The 17,728-nt window shown below is 42.7% G+C and overlaps 1 protein-coding gene across 2 annotated transcripts in view; it reads right to left on the bottom strand.

Moving 5' to 3' along the window:
- The window catches only part of LOC128770905 (protein arginine N-methyltransferase 8-B), a 28,101-nt gene extending 11,034 nt beyond the window's left edge, over window positions 1-17,067 (bottom strand). Inside the window, exons 1-5 of one of the 2 annotated variants that reach the window (XM_053885896.1) lie at window positions 16,818-17,067; window positions 16,397-16,732; window positions 10,680-10,928; window positions 8,262-8,417; window positions 1,033-1,096 (exon numbers count right to left, since the gene is read on the bottom strand). In XM_053885896.1, the coding sequence (XP_053741871.1) occupies window positions 1,033-1,096; window positions 8,262-8,417; window positions 10,680-10,928; window positions 16,397-16,465 (538 nt within the window). In that variant the 5' untranslated portion in view covers window positions 16,466-16,732; window positions 16,818-17,067. The remainder of the gene's footprint in view (window positions 1-1,032; window positions 1,097-8,261; window positions 8,418-10,679; window positions 10,929-16,396; window positions 16,733-16,817) is intronic. The other variant, XM_053885898.1, reaches the window with a different exon arrangement.
- Window positions 17,068-17,728: the final 661 nt, after the last annotated feature.

The raw sequence follows: 17,728 nt of genomic DNA, 5'->3' as shown, positions 1-17,728 counted from the left end.
GCGGGTCCGGTAACACTTGAGCCCACTAGGTGGCACTGTCTGCAGTGCAATATATGGCATCAGATAACAGGACATTTTTTAAAAACAAGAGCGCCACCTACTGAGCCCAGAAAATCGGGACTCTGTTTCATGAAACCTCATCCACCCATCACTACCAAGCTGATACCTGATCTGTGGCCAATGTGTAGAGCGGTAGCTCAAGTGTTGCAGTTCTGAGGCTCAGGCACTAACTACTGGGTTTTGACAGTAAAGTGTTCAGATCAGGTCATTTCTTACTGTTTCCTAAGGCAAAGACTGCTCTGGGTTTCAGATGGTGAGTGACATGTGTTCGCTGGCAAATTGAGGTGGCTCTGTAGGGAGCACGTAGAAGCACATTTGCTTATTGTTATATCCCATAAAAATGAGCGATTATGAAATGAACTCCTCAGATGAATTTTTCCAACGGAAGAGGACAAGTCTACAAATGACTGCCACCAGGGTGCTTTTATGGAAATGATGGACTCAGCAGGGAATCACCACAGACTAAAAATATCCTACTTCAGTATTAGTATTATTTTCTGTCATCGAAATTCCGCCGCTGTTTCAAGTTAAATAAATGATGTGAGAACTTGGTGACTCCCTCTGGTGGTTTGGATGAGCTTATTTACGGGTAGACGCAGCGTTTTGAACTTCATGGCGAGAATTCCTTCGTCACTTTGGAGTGCACCCTTGTTATTTACACGCTCTCAGGCAGAACGTTTGCTGACAGGGTGCTTTATGTTGCCATGATTCGGCACATGCGCCGATTCATTTTGCAGTTTACAAGTTCAGTGCAACTTGTGATGTATATGTTTGTTTGAAAGAATTCAAATGAGCAATAACTGGAAATGATCTACGCTTTATAGCCGACTGTCCTTGAAGACTAACAATCCCGAACGCTCACCACCGCACATACATCATGGGCTCGTCCATCACTCACCACCTGGACCGTCACTCTCCTGCACCGGAGATGAAGTGCTGTGTCATCATAAGAGAGAACGGAGGAGCTCTTACCGCTGTCGAGGTGGTTGGATTTGATTATCCTCTCGGAGTACTCTGATATACTGGAACATTCAATCTGGCGGGGAAGAAAGAAGAAGACAAATCAACTGACTATAGATGCAGCTCTGCTGGGACGTTCAGTCTCTAATGGGACGTCCAATACAGTCCCGGATACATGCCCTCAGTCTGACTGGACAACTGACCTGCTGTCTTCCAGTCAGCCTGTGTTGTATATTTATTCTACATTATGATATCATGTTGAACCGGACACATTTTCATTCATTGGAGTTCCATTTAAGCACATTCTTAATCACTTTAGCCCATATCTATTGAAATATTCCCATTGTCTTTGGTCAAAGAGTGAGATCTGGAGTCTTTAACGGGGTTTTTAAATTTTAAAATAATTCAATCAAACTTCATTGTTACTGAAACACGCTGTGATATTAAACTTGAATAACTGTGTTAAAGCTGGTCGACTTATTGAAAGTTGTCCAACATATAATTTTAAATACCCTAAGATGTTTGAGTTTTGACAGTACAACATAAAGATATGTTTAAATTGCTGATGTGGATTCATTTTTTTTTTCAAACGCGCCTGAAAATAGTCCGAATAGTACATAACTGAGGCGATGCAATGACCATTAGTGCGTAGGTTCTCCAGCTGTGTTGTCATAAAAGATGGAACTATGAGAGGTATTTTTTGAAGTCGGACTGAACAGGACATCACTGAAGGCTTGGGGCCGCCACTGCGTAATAGTAAACAGGATCAACCGTAAGTATTAACACTCAAACTATAATCTGATTTCTTTATCCCCTAACCATGAGGGGAAAACATGAAAACTAAAGAATCCTTCGCTTGTCCAATTTTAGCAGCTCAGTTGGAGCCACTTATTTAGTGTTCCAGTGGTTGAGAGCCCTCCTGCTGAGAAAGACAGCTGACAGCACGGTGCTGCGTTCAAGTGACAGGGTGCAAATAAACTGCATTAATGCACCAAATATGAGAAGGAAGGCCATGCTGTGCTACAGTCGCAGTAAATGTTTTTTCTCCTTTTCTCCTCTCTGTTTTGTTCTTCCGCTCTTCACACAGCTATTTTCTCTGCTTTTGATCTTGACGTCGACTCCATGCGTAGAATAGTGATGGGTTGATGAGGTTTCATGATGGTGGCGCACTTGGTTTAAAACTGACATGAGGTTTTGTTGAAATTGTTCAATACTGTACAACAGACCGAACTCATCAGCCCATCACTAAGATGCAGGTCCTTCAAATGGGCCAATGGTGACTCAAGTGCTTTGTGCGTGAGACTGTCACCAGTGGGAAGTGAAGGCAGCCTTGGAGAAGCACTTGAACTCAAGAAATAGTAAACCTGCTAGAAGTTCCTGCATCGTTCTGGGAGTGTGGATTTCAATTTGATGTTCAACCTGACAGCGCCACCCACTGAGCTATGAAAATTAGGATACTGCTTCATGAAAACTCACCCGTCACTAGTCTAGGTCTGGCCGCTACGCCTTGGAAACGTCGATCACTTAACAAGCTTGGCGACTGAGATCCTCTCAGACATGCTCACTTGTTGTCTGCTGACTGACTTATGCATGTGTGAACTATCCCTGAATACAAATAACTCACATTTTTCAAGGTTTTAGAAGCAGTCTTGCTTTGGTTCTCGTACTATGCTCCCAATTGATACAAAGAAACATACATCATTCCATGTGCCACAGATGTCACATATATTTTGCCCTTTGGCATGGCTTCAGGCTAAGGAAGTATGATCGGATAATTGTCAGGATGAGGACAAAAATGATCGATATATGTTGATGGATGGCTTGGGTTTTTGCTCTCTCAACAGATGTGGCAACCATCTGCTCCAGCCATGAGTTTGTTTGGTAAAATCTTTTCGCAACCAAATCTGTCTTTGTTTACTCCTTTTAAAAAAAAAAAAGTGGGGTTCAGGTTCTAAATCTATTTATTAAAATCAGGGGACTCAAACTCACGGCATCAGATCCAACTCCAGCCTTTCAGCCCTGCAATGCATGCTGGGACTACAGCCGACTTTGTCTCACCTATCTGGTCTTTTTTTAAATGAGCCTGCTGTGTTGGTGTTCCTCACTGTAACTCAATATTTGTGATCTCCACGGCTTTAGTGACATGTTGAGATGGAACAATGTGACCAATGATGTGCAGCAAAAACCAAAGGGCCCCTCACTCCACATATATCTGCGGCCCACCTTCACCTAGAATTTGTCTCTGGTGGCCCCCGGGTTGAGTTTATGAACCCTGATTCACATGGGAAAAATATGCATGGATCAGTTTATAGCTTTTTTTTGAGCATATTAACAAATACAAAAAAGTAAAATATGAATAGTGTAACATTTTACAATTTCTGTTTTACCCACAATCAATGAGTTCAGTCCCAACAGGAACACTGTTTTTATAGCAGCATTCAATTTTGGGTTAATCTTCTTGCAGTAAAATAAAAACAGACATCAACGGTAGCTCGGGTTTCTCGTGCTCGGTGCTGGACATCAGGTTTGGATTAACATCCAAAGTCAGCGCAGAGTGTGAGTAAATGAGAGAGCAAGAACCGACACAGTCAGACCCATCTGCCGACTGTTTCACCACAGTGTTTAAACACGTGATATTAGCAGGTGAACTATGCACAGCAGCCACCGACTGTGAGCTCCTCCATATCATTTGATCTCCACTGTTCAGAAGTCACTGTTATAGATCTACTCCAGGGCCCCTCGCCTCTGTTATTACACCCTTGACATTTCATATGTTCACCTTATCCTCGCCCCACTGGTGATCTCTGTGTCCAGCTGCTGTCGTCAGCACTGTGCACTGCAGTAATGACTCAAAGCTTCCAGGCTACGACTCCGGCACTTGCTTTTCTGCTCTATAGCCGTAGTAAACTGCCAAACCTGCCCTGTCTACCACTGCATGGCTCCGAGCTGATGTATCGGGCCGTCCACAATAGCACTACGGCATGAGCATAAGATGTCCACCATTAATATTCTGGTAAGAAACTCTCCAAGACGATAGGGGCGAAAGAATCATTTGTCAATACTCTGCTTTTAAAGCATCAGGGTGGGTCAGGGAGAGTATAGATTTTCACCACTGTGTGTTCCATCTTTCTGCGGACTATTTTATCCAGGCTCGCTGAAGAGATCCATCTGTTCATGATCAAGAAGATGGCTCTGAAATGAATGAACTGTGGTCGCTGTGGCCCCTCAAAAAGAAAGAAAAAAAGGCAAGCCAGGACCTTTTGAGGGGAAGCTTAGTGGGCAGAACGATGGAGGTGCTCAGGTGCGGCCGGGGTTCTGGTGAAGGAATGAGGTCCATCAGGCTTTTAATTTAGGGGCAGACAGTTGTTAGACATGCTCTTTAAGCAAGGCATCGACTGAGCTGCACCAGGGGAGAGCTATCGTCTGCTGTTGCCTTTCATCATTCCCGGATGATGTTACAAGCATTCTTGAGGTCTTGGAAAAAAGAAAGGCACAGTCCACTCTGCCTTCCTAGTAAGCACAAAACTGAAACCAAGAGATTTGAAGTTGGCCAAAGAGTCGGATTAATAGAGAAGTACCGTAATTTCCGGACTATAAGCCGCTACTTTTCTCTCGCGGTCTGAACCCTGCGGCTTAGAAAACGATGCGGCTAATATATGGATTTTTACAGGGATATTCCAATCAATCGGCCACCGATTATGAAAGGCTGAACTGGTTGTGATCTGTGAATGCCGACCACTGCCTGTCATTGCCGGTCACAAAATCCGATCACATGTGACAGCAGCCGTTCTGATGAGGCACCGCCCGCGGTTTGTGATGCGTCCGCTCCTCCCTTCCGACTCGCCACTCGCTTGGCAACGGCGTGTCTAATGCGGAAGCTTTTTTCAGTCTGTCATGTCAAGTTTGCATCCTGCAGCACATGCACGTTAAAAGGCGTCAACGCCACGAATTCAATACGATATTTAAAACACCAGCACTGGACGGAGCACAGAGAGTTTTCTGGTGCTCATGAAAGTGAAACTGCAGGAACCAGCGGTGGTCACTCGCGACACTCGCCGGTCTAAGCGTGACGTTCAGAACGCGAAGCATATTGCCCGAGAAATAATCATTAATTTCACCGCGCCAGATGAGCAGCCTTTCTCAGGTGTCGTTTTAAGACGGAATCAACCGCGTCCGAATCCGCTGCAGTCTTGTGTGTATCAGATGCAGCGTTCGCGGTCCACCACCTGAACTTGAAACGTTTGCAACCGTCCAGAGTGAGAACTTTCATGAAAGAGGTTGAAGACAGCTGCTTCAGCTGAGTGCTCTCCCTGTCTCTCGGAGCATCCTGAGTTTTTAGAGTCTAATGAGCATGCTCTTTGCTGGCAAAAATATTGAGCTTCGTCACATCAAACCGATGACATCACGGGCGTTTTATTTACCTTTAAAGCACTCAAATTGCGCTGTTTTCGCCCGCGTGTCCGCAGCTCTGCTGACACAGACGATCTACTGGAGGGTGAAAACAGCGCTTTCTGAACACTTTAAATGTAAATAAGATGTGAGGAGTTCATGACTAGAGTTCAGAACATTGGCAAGATTGTTTCATGAGTCAGTCTCGATACTGGACCCCGTTTTCAAAACTAGTACTAGAGGATCGCTAGAAGTGATTCTCATGCATTTTCTGTGGCGCAGACAGCAACGGTGCACCCGCGGCTTATAGAGCGGTGCGGCTTATGTATGAAAAAAATCAATTTTCCTTCTTAGATTTGGTGGGTGCGGCTAATATTCCGGTGCGCTCTGTAGTCCGGAAAATACGGTAATCTTTTTATTTCACGCGTTTTAAACTGGATCGTGAACATGAGCGGCCTGTTTGACATCTCCTGTCCAGCAACCATTAGCATCATGCCAAACTTATGATACAAATATAAAATACATTTATTGGTGTAGTCTTTTCTAGGAACACAAAAATTATAATAGTTTTATGTAATGTTGTGGATGTGGAATTGTAGTATTTGGGCATTTTCTCATATTCTTCTGAAAAGAATTTCTCTGGATATCTTCCATTTTTCTCCAACATTATATATATATATATATTTTTCATGTTTCTACTTGATGTTAATATTGTTTTATTTTCATTTATGCCAGTTCATACTAGTATGTTATAATATATAATTTTGTCTCATGATAATGCATATTATATTGTTTCTCTTTATATTGGAAAACACATTTACACCATCTTCATTCATACTTTTGTGTATTTTTAAAACTACTTTCACACTATGCTGAGCTCCTTCTAATTCAAAGTGGCGGTAACCTCTGCGATCTAAAAATTTCTTCTTACAGTAGCAGTGCCTCCACAGTGGAGTTGATTCACCCAGCATGTCCCTTTTCTTCATCACAGACTGTTCTGACTGGTAGATGCCCAATGAAGGCACTGCTACACTGAACTGACCATCTCAACAGTAATGGAGCCTGTTTTACGAGTCATCTTGACATGACTCTTTGGACATAATGCCCTATGGAACCCCTTTCACCAAACCTTTTCTTGCCCTAGATAAAATGAGGGGAAATAATATATATGAACTAAGACTGGCCACTTTTGTTGCAGTTTTAATTCCCATCATTTAATGCCCGACTTGACACCAGTGTCTCCAGAGAGTAGCAGTGAAAACTCACTCACATGACGAAAGACACGGTGATTCTGACACCAGCGAGGCCTCTGACAGCCACGAGGCTGAATTCTGAGTAAATATTTTGTCTTTGCACACAAACAACATAAAGACAAAAATCAGTCGTGTTTAAAAGGTGCAGATGTTGGCCTGTCAGGCATGCACATAAACAGTCCTCATGTCTGTTTGTTTGTTGTGTTTACACAGACAGGTTTTAATGAGCACATCTTTTAGGCCGGCGTCTGAGCAGTTGACTGCTGTGGGCTCCGCCGGCAGCCTCCTGACCGCTCCTCTGCTAATAAGCAGAGCAAGTTCCAGGGAGGCAGGGCTAATTTCCTTAGTGGGAGAAGGAGGACCAGAGCTCCACTAAAGTGGGGTTAGTCAGTGTGTAGCCATACTCTATTGGGAAAATACTTGTATTAATAACCGTTCAGCCAAGTCATAGGCGCTTTATGCTGCTACATATTCAGCTGTTGTTTAGGCAGGTTTGTCCAGTTCCAATTAAATGACACTCTCCTTTCACTGTATCTGGAGGATTTGTGCGCACAAGCTGCTTCGTTGGCAATCTGCTGAAAAGGAACCAGGAATTATTCCTGCGGCTTTTAAACATGGACCTGCGCGTTCCCTACAGACAGCCAACGTCTGTGTCCCAGCGTTCAGAACCCAGTCAATGAGCACATGAGACTTGATTTGTTCCTGTTCTGGATTTCTCCATCCTAACATCTGTGAAGTCACACAGATGGTTTACGTTAATTGTCTATTGACAGGCTGCAAATCCGAGGCATGAAATGTGGGCTGCAGCGCATCCGGGTTTTGTGACTCTGGTGCTGAAATCCATATGTCAAACTGTCTTTTATTGGTGCTCTGCGGATCCAAAAATGAGGTTTTGCTTTCCTTCCTTTTCCACAAGCCACATTTGATAGAATAAAGCCCTTATTGGCCCAAACCGCAGTCCTTTCACCTCACAGGCGCATGTGAAGCTTTATGAGCTTTACGTTAGATAAATGTATAAAGCTTTTGGTGCGGCACTGGGCCTGAGAGCATCGGACTTAAAGGGGGAACTCTATCCTCTCAGACTTATGTGGGGAAAAAAAGTACTTACAGATGGGCATCAGTAACAGAAAAAAGTGATGGAAGAAAGAGAGGAATTGACTGAGACAGCAGCAGAGGGATTGCAAACAAAGAGGCAGAGGCATATAAACACATGATGTGGACCGGTAGCTCGCACCAATCGCTTGGCAATCCTTCCCCGCACAGTAACAAATGTATGCTGTCTGGAGCCGGCTCTCCAAAATAAGTTCCACGTGGCTATCTTGTTCAACGTGCATCCCAAGACCTGACCTGACTAGCAATTACCATCGCTCGCGGCTACGGTCACAGACAGAGCTCTCTATCGCTGCAGCTTAGCTTGTCCAAGTCCCCGAGCGGCCTGGCGCACCTTCATCCTGGTGCTGTCTGACAAGATATTACAGGAAGATTACAGCAGCAGGATCATACAGCACATGCAGGCTGTGTGAGCCGGCTGCGCCGCACTGTGATTAGATCCTGATGGTTTACTGAGATAACACTGCAGTCAAAGGAAATGCATCTCACCCCGTACACATGCTTCGCCCCGGCTTTGGCCGCGAACATCGACAGGATCCCAGTTCCGCTTCCGACGTCCAGCACTATTTTGTCCTTGAACACGTGCTTGTTGTGGTACATGGAGTTTCTGTACGTCAGCGTCCTCACCTCGTCCTTCAGCATCTCCTGGTGAAAGCAAACAACACGCTCTCTTGTAAATGACTTTATAAACATATTTCGATGAGTGCCCTTTAAAGGAAAAAACAACAATTAACAATGGAGCAGTCATTAACATGTACTTATAAACTACATAGGTAAATAAACCATGATGAGGAAAAATATAATTAAGTGAGGAAAATAGATGATATAGGAAGTTAAAAATGCAATATGACAATGATAATAGCTTGGTTTTAAAGGATGTGAATTGTGTCCATTAATAGAAGATACAAGTATGATCAAACTGATAAAACACAATTAAACATAAGAAATAAATAAATATAACTTATAAATGGACAATTTTTATTCAACTTTTTCACATGTATTTTTTTGAAAATGTAAATAACACATTATATTTTTTTAAAAAAAAGGTCTGTAATATCAAGAGAAAAAGAAAAACCTATTTATTAAGCGCTCCACTGTCGGTGTTACTGCCACGTGAGGAGTCTGCCGCCTCCATCCTGTCCTCCTCTACACTGTTTCACCAAGTGTGAAAAATATTCAGAAATGATGAAAATACACCTGACCTACATTCCAAAAATATTAAAGATTCATCTCACAGGTCACACGAGGAGCAATCTCCTTCTTTTCCTGAAGCTTTTTAATGTGCCCAGGCTCCTTAGAATTCGGCTGATATCAGCAGGACAATGGCAGATAAAGAAATTAGCATAATACCGTAGATATATGAGAGCAGGCTTTTTGTCTGCTTAATATGGGCTAAATTGAAAACGTGCCCTATCTTTCAGTGTTTCTGCGCAATACTATGAGTGTTCAGCTGCCTGGAGAGCTCGCACTAGGAATGTTAGCTTCGTAAAACTTCACCAGGGATCACTGGAAAGGAAATGGAAGCAAATGCAGAAATCTCCAAAACAATCTATCGAGCTAAGAATATTTATTTGCTGCTGAAAAAACGTTGAAATATAACATCTTCATTAACATAACAGGAGCTAAGAACATCCAATGAGGAGGGAAAACATGGTCTGCAAACCATAAAAGTCCTGTATGTAAATGTCGCATTCATCCCTCTGGAATATTTCCTGTCACAAAGCGCTGCCTTTAAAAACATGGTAGCACTTCAGCTAGTGTCACTCAGCCTTTAATGGTACAAGATGCATTCTCTGTTTTCATTTTGGACATACGGAAATAAGATCTTTCAGTTTTCCCCCAATGCACTCCACTTAGCTGACTTCTTTCAAAAGGAGGCTCCATTAAAAAAAGTGTTTTCTACTCAGCCGCTTCCTCATCAAAACGAAGCACTTTATGGCAACAGGAAATTGTATTTCATGCTGTAGACAACGTCGTAATGACTACAAGGCTGCATCATCTGAAAATACAAGGCTTCTTCTCATGTTTGGCTCCATCAAACCCGGTCATGTACGAGAAGCAATAGCAGGAAACAAAAGATGTGTCCTTCACTGCTATTTTTCTCTCAAAACCTGCTGCCCAAGCTTGTTTATTGTTGGACAAAATCATGGAAACACCTTAAAGCTAAAAAAGCTTTTAGGTGCCTCCATTATTTTGTCCAACCCCTGTAGGTCCATGAGTGGAGGTGGCCATAACTGCATGGACTTTCATGTGTAGTTTTCAGTGTGAACTAGAAACTGAACTGAACTGAATTTGAACCGGTGTCAGGTCGAAGGTCATCCTACTGGCTTACCAGGTAGGTTTTTTTTCGAGTACTTGATGTTTTCCTTTTCTGACTAGCTTTGCAAGGTTGCATCTAGTCACAGCACAACTAGCCAGGGTTTACTGTCCAATGCACTTGTGATGGGTTGATGGGGTTTCATGAAACAGTGTCCTACTTTTCAATGGCCACTAGATGGCACCGTCTGCTTTATAATCTTTCGCTTTGAACAAATATTTCGATGAAGAGTCACATCATTTTTAAACCAGGAGCGCCGCCTACTGAGCTCTATAAATGAGGACACTGTTTCATGAAACCTCATCGAACCACAAATTCATCTGCACTTTCCACGTCACATGCACAAAGAACCTCAACCTAATATGGACAGTCATTCATGTTCATACAGATTAATTTTATAGAACTCACACTAAATAAAGCCAAAAAATAAAATAGGATTATTGGTTAAAACAATATTTATCAACGTGTGGTTGAGGTTGGACTTTTCACTTTCACATATGAGCTGTATTCAGTCTCGAGCTTAACTGCTGATCGGTTTATAAGACACTCCAGTGCAAATAAAGTCGATGAGTGTGAGTGGAAAAGCCTACCTCATGGATTCCAAAATGGGCGTAAGAGTCGAAGTAGTAGTCTCTAGAGGTCATCTCCTCCGGGGTGAGAAACTTGGCCATCTTGCCCCGTCCCGGGCAGCTGGGAAGGACGGCTGCGTGGGGGGTGTGCGGGGGCAGCGGAGGCCTCGGGGCGTGCTGGACTGAAGGCACCGGCTTGGGCAAGGAGGTGGGCTGCGTTGAGTGAGACTGAATGATTCTGATGGGCTGCGGCGGCGGCGGCTGCGGCTGCTAAAGGATCACACAGCAGGAGAATAAAAGCAGCGGTAAGACAATTAGAATTAGCTGATGAAAACTTGACGACCAACAGGAGAATGCGTGAAGCGGTTCGACTTAATGGCTCTGAGCTCGCAGCCATTACCCTTAACGTCTGCACGCCTTCACCGCCTCATTTATCATGAGTCCACCTGCCGAGTTCAATGAGTTCACACATGACAGAGGCCCTGAGAAAACTGACATGAAGTGTGATTCAGTGTCTGCGGGATCGGATCTGTGCAGAAGGTCCTGCCAAGAGGCTGGTGGTGGGTGTGATGTCAGTGACAAAGCCACAACACATGAAAGGCCGTCTGGTGTTTGCGCCTCTGAAATGAAACAACAAACAGAAGTTTTGATGGTGTGCGTGTGGGAGGCCTTGGAGTACAACAGCTTTGTGAACAGAAGTTTAATTAGAACATGAATCATACTTTCCAATGTCGCTTTATCTGTGATAAATGACCAGTTCTGACTGTTTGGTTAACACATCCTGAAGGGAAGTCAGATAGAGACTGAATACAGTGAATGGAAGAGATGTTTTCCAAAGGTGAGAACTCGGGCTTTAATGGCTGTCATGGTTGTTTGATACCATCTACTATAATAATGGAATCATTCTTTTAAAATGTTATTACTCATGATATATGAAACACATTGGTGAGTTTGCAGACTGAGTCTAAAGATCTGTAAAACAAAGCCAGCAGCAAAAGTATGAGATGAACAACGGTGAACCTGCTGGTACCTACCATTAAGTATGTTCCTGTTATCCAATTAGCTGTTTATTCTCATCACCCACGCTTGTTTTCAGCGCCGCTGAATGAGGCTGCGTTTTCACTCTTTGAGCTCTTGGCAACAATTCTAACTATTGCTCTTTCCATCCGCCGCAAGCAGCTGCTTTAACAAGATAAAACCCTGAAAGTGAGGAGCGAACAAATGCCACGATAGTGTCGCGGCGGTGACCTCGCGCTCTCTTCCCGCATGGCAACCATTTTGGATGACAGGGAGGAGTTCATTGCCATAGAGGGGGTCACATTTAGAGTTTAAGAGTTTTAAACCATGGGTGTTTCTGTGTCTGCTTAGTTGTTATGGTGTCTTAAAGATGGTGTGATTCTAGAACACATTTAACCATCTGGTGGTTCGGCATGAACTGGTTTCTACCATCCATTTAAACATAGATCTTAGTTTTGTTTTTGTTTAGTTCTCTCTATTAACCGGACCTAATAGTGCTGACCTCCCTACCCCCCAGTGAGTCGAGATGACACAGGGAGGCACCAAATGAGGTGCTACAGAACATTCACACCAAAGATGAGTGGCTCAAATAAATGTCATGTGTTCTCTAATGATGCACCTGAACACTCACTGCTGCCGTCCAGGACGTGCTGCGGTGCCTTTCGATCGAAGAACACTGCGGCTAAATTACATCAGCAAACAATGTTCTTGGGGGACGATTCTTTGTAAAAAGGTGGAGAAATTGTTTGTAAAACTGCTCAAATTGTATTCGATCTGAAATGCAACCTTTATGATCTGCAGAGGCTGAGAAACTCTGAAACTCTGAAGTATTTGACTGAAGATCCTGCTTTCTTTTATGGATTAAAACCTTGCTGCCCTTCCTGGCTTACACTGTGGTGAGATGCGCTGAATCAGAGGTCAGTGGGGATAATATAAGCAACGTTGGAAACACACAACACTGCAGATCCGCTCATCTCCCAATAAATCAAAGCAGATCTGAACCAGCTGCTCGACTAAATAGTCATTGTCCATCCAGCTGAGGATCACGGTGATTATGTGTCACTTTCAGGTTATTTACAGCAGCTGCTCAGACCAAAAAAAATAAAAAAATAAAAAAGCGAATGGATTTAAATATTACAAAAGGTATTCAATGTCAGATGTGTGAGCCAGTTATTCTCAATGTGACAAAGCGTGCGAGTGAATGTCCTTATCGAATCTCGCACGGCGTTGAAATGAGCTCTAGCTCTGAAATTGGATCCCAGGTCTGTCTCCAGGGTCAGCAGCAAAAATGTGCGCTGCCCTCATTTTCCTGTCAAGTTCTCTTACTTACACCGCCCTGGTTAGCCGCATCGTAATGGTTAGATTGTTGACGCTCGCACCTCTTGTTAGCCTCACTGGTTTTTAACCTTGAGGATGATGGTGTTTGGATGATCGCATGTCAACAAAGGGCAAATTCATATGTTTACTACTTGTGTCACATTTTGATGCCTGAGAAGCTAAAGACTGAATTGTACATGCAAAGACTGGTTTTGTTCTGAACAATCGGTTGAGATGTTTTACATGTTTTCATTGAAACCCAATGAAAACATATGTCTTCTTTAACCTGTGAACACAGCCTCCATATTTCAGAAGGTCCTGGTGAGTGACCTGCAGGGTTATTATAGTTAATGAAAACTAGAATTGTACAGTGTGTCATTTTTGTTAAGTGGAATAAAAATAAAGTTTTATTCCAGTAACTAACTGAAACCGAATTGTCTCTCAAAACAAACAAAAATACTGCATTATTATACAATTTTTGCTGTATTATAGCGAAATTGTCCTTTATTTATTCAATAAGGAAGCAGGTTCAGATGATTTAAAATCCATGACTCTCGGCGCAGCTGGTTTTACGACAGATGTCGGCCAAGTGTGAAGTGTCAAGTCTGTGACGTCACTTGACTAGCACACAACATTGACTAGCATGATGGTGGTATTTGGGCAAAAGCATCATCTTCCCTTAACTTAATACGTTTTTTTTTTTATTGTGTCTTTTGTTCAGAACTATTTCACTTTTCAATTCCAAGAGTTTGTTTTCAATAAAAAAATAAAATAAATAAAATAAACTGAAAGTAAGCATTTCCCAAAAATGAAACTAATAAAAACTAGCAACCCACTCTAAAAATATTTAAAACAAAATAAATTTGAAAGACTACATAAAGATAAAAAACAATAAAAAAAAATCCAAAACTATTTTAACCTTGACCTGTTGATTCCTTGCTGAAATCGCCATTACCAGCAGACAAAAACTATATACATGAGTAATGTTCCAGAACCCCACAAAATCCATGAAGTAGGAACATAGTCATTATTTCTACACCTCAATTCTAATCCTCAAACCTTCACCATGTTCAGATAAACCTTTCACACTTTGGAGGCGGTCATAGGTGAGTCACTGAAGCTACCTTGCTCAGCCAAACAGCACACAGAACAAAAAACGTGCCCTCATTCTCGCATCACATCTTTTGACCATTCGCGTGGTGTGTATATAATGGAGCCCACTATATAATGCAATTTTGCAGTACAATTTTAAAATCTTTTATGAGAACCACAGTATGGTGGGAGATAACAGTCGGCATAGTTGGAGTTGGGTTAACTCTGAGACACGTTGTCCAGATAGCTTGCTATAAACTTTAAAAAACTAAATGGATATTGACAACTAAAAGTTCTCAATACACATCAGAAACCTTGCAGTGTTCCCCCTAGCACTTTAGTAGCATAAGCGCCCACAATACTGGGATTTTGACCCCCTAGTTTTTTATCTTTTTTGTCAACAAGCAGTGAAACGTGACTCAAAATGTCATTGCTCTCTCACTATCAGTCAAGTAGGACTGGTGAAACTGAAAAGCACCTTAAGGAGGAGCTTGAAGGATATACAAATCTTTATTTATCTTCCCTGTTTGTCAAACTCATATCACTTCTCCGACCTCCCATTACCTGGGTGTTATTCTTGTATTGGTTACTGATCCAGCAGCTTGGACCTAAATTAACTGAAGGTAAAAATGTGTTGGAAAATGACTGAGATAAATCAGAACAGAGATCAAATGTCATCTGTGCTCTACGTAAACTACTGTTCAGCAAGTTGTGGTTGTCTGAGCAGGATAAGAAGTGGTCACGTGATGTTATACCAGACGCTCAATTTGGACTCCATACAGTATTCACCTTCTATAATGGACATCCTACTGGCGTCTCATGAGAACAATGGCCTTGGATTTAAAACTGCTCTATCATCCCAGCTGCATCACACCGGGTGAAGGCCAGTTCAAACATTGCACAGAATTGTCGTCACTGAATTATCATTTTCTTCGCTGCGTCGCGGCGATAAGGTGAATAGAAAACATGCCATCGCTGGTTTCTTCAGAGTTAGCTCACATTAATTCCACTCAACTTTACAGCTCCTGCATGACAGAGTATCTGCATGGCTTGATGCCTAATGTACGGCAGCGTTCCAAAGAAACTCAATGGCACACTATGACTGTAAGTAACTCTGCCTTCACGTGCCCCTTTGATGCTTTTTTGTGTGTGATGGTTAATACATCACCTCAACTTCACAGTGCTGTTTAATCTTTTAACCATCATCTGCAGCTAAGTCAGCATGGCTCCCGCAGTCACAATGGGAGGGGAGACCGAACTCTTTCAAGTGCTTGCTGTAGTGCCTGGAATAACTCGGGCTGTATCCTTCAGAAAGTGAGGAGATGCAAGTTTGTTACTCAGGTTGAATGACTAATGTGACCCGCCTGTCTTGTCTGCGGTGCTTCAGTACCCTGGACAGTGAAAGACAAGGAGGCACATTGGAGAATGTTTTTGGGCTCCTGCCTTGGAATAAAGACAGAGAGGCAAAGTGTGGCCTGGGGGCCACATACAGCCCTCTGACTGCACTTACATAATGTCTGTCAGCAGACAAACTTTTTTTTTTTTTTTTTTGTATTGAGCGCCACTAAATGTAACTTTTAGGACCTCAATTTCTTTTTCTTTTTTTCTTCTTTTTTTGTTCATTGTGAGAATTTCTTTTCAAGCTAACTAAATGGAAAACATAGAGTCCCTTTGTATCATAGTTACATGCTGCTCTCTCTTTTCTTTTAAATTCATATTCAAGTAAAATGCCAAAACAATTACACAAAAGCAATGTTATTAATTTTTTTGGTTTATGACCTCAGATATAGAATGAATAAACACAATTACTTGGCTAAAACAGCATCAAAGTTGAGTTGCGGTTGTTGAAGTTCCAATCTAGCTCTTGATGGCAAGGGCTTCCTTATGGCACTCTGGTTTCCTCCCATAACTTACATTGTAGAGAGTGTATATAGTGTATATATATATATATATATATATATATATATATATATATATATATATATATATATATATATATATATATATATATATATATATATATATAGACAGACACGCTCGCAGGTCAGACAGCACCACACATCAGATAATGCTGCGATTTTCTGCTGTAAAATTATCATCTCAGACTATATATATATATAAATATATATATACTGGGGACAGTTTTACTCACTTTAACTGTGGAGCTCATGCTAATATACCACATTATTTATCTGCTGGTTTGTGAGCGTAGACTCAATTCTGGCCACTTTTGAAAGTCTCGGCCAAAATATGACTTTTAAAGGTTGCAAAAGTGGTTAAAAATGAGATACCGAGGGCGATCTGACACCTACCTCGACGCTGTCAGACTCCGCCATTTTCCTCCTGAGGAGCACGCAGCGGGACGAGTGCTTAAGTCCCATAAGAGCCGCTGAGAGGCGCGAAGTGAAGAACCAAAGCCAAAAGTCACCTTCCGTATCCACGCCTTCGTTTCAGCCTCATTCACATCTCAAACTGCACAGACGGTCCGAAATTGCAATGCCTCCTGAGCCTCAGGTCCTGTGGCAGATTCCATCGCCCCAAACTTTTCAGTCCACTTGTTTCCAGCGCCGGAAGACCCGCTCCAAAACCACCTATCCCATCGTCACAGGTGGAGCCCGCCGCTTGGAGACCCGTAGTAAAAGCAGCAGCTTGTCAGGAAGACACTCCACGGTGAGATTGATTCCTCTACCGCATCATTATTTCTAAAAATAGCCGCGCTGCCGCTTCTCTTACCTCGCCGCCGAGCAACGTCGTCACGCGCAGCCCCAACTCAGTCGCTCTCCACCTGCCAGTGCTGAACGTCTGCGCGGGGAAAGTTGCTGGAGCTGCAGTGACCAGAGTGAGTGAGCTGCAGCTGTTTGCATGTTATTATCTGCTTCACCTGTTCTGCCGCAAAACCTCCCCCAAACAGCCCATTTTTCCCCCCACCTCTTTGTTTTTCCTTTACATCCCGGCAGCCTCCAATCTGTTTCTCAGATAAACAACTCTAACCAGTCCCTCTGAAGTCCTCAGCTTCAGCAGGGAAGTCTATTTTGAGGAGAGGCCACCCATATTTACCTCCCACGCTACTCTACACTTGTTCCATTATTCAACAGAGAGAGGAGGCTGAGAACTCAACAGGCATAAGCTGGCATAAGGGACGGAGAGCTGTCCTGCTGCTGATGCTGCTGCTGCTCGGGAGGCGCCCACACCTTCATCTGCCACATGAAAAAAATACGATTAAATATACATCACATGACACGAGACTGCTCATCTGAGGGAATGCAAATCCCCACAATAGATGAATCAAACTAAAATAGACTGTTTAAAAATTCATATGATGCGATCGGAGAAGTAGTAATAATAATGACTAATATATATTTTATATATTTTGATATTGTATTTATCTCTCACACAAACAGTATGAATAGAATATAAAAATAAAACGACCACTAATGGACCCAATAAAGCTGTTTTAAAAGGTTTAAAACCAGAAATTTGGAACAGCTACGAAGCAGTCGTCTGAGGACCCAAAATTGCAAGGTAGCTTGGACGCGGTCAGCAAATCATTTATTTATCTTGGGGCCATTAACATGTAGTTTGTATAGTAGCAACGGTGGTGTGATGTGGGAGCCTGGACGCCCTAACTCTGCAAGGTTGAATGA

The sequence above is a fragment of the Synchiropus splendidus genome, chromosome 14, assembly GCF_027744825.2.
Source record: "Synchiropus splendidus isolate RoL2022-P1 chromosome 14, RoL_Sspl_1.0, whole genome shotgun sequence".
Classification (NCBI taxonomy): Eukaryota; Metazoa; Chordata; class Actinopteri; order Syngnathiformes; family Callionymidae; genus Synchiropus; species Synchiropus splendidus.
Note: the sequence above shows the minus strand (reverse complement) of the source record. Positions and strands in the feature narration are given on the sequence as shown.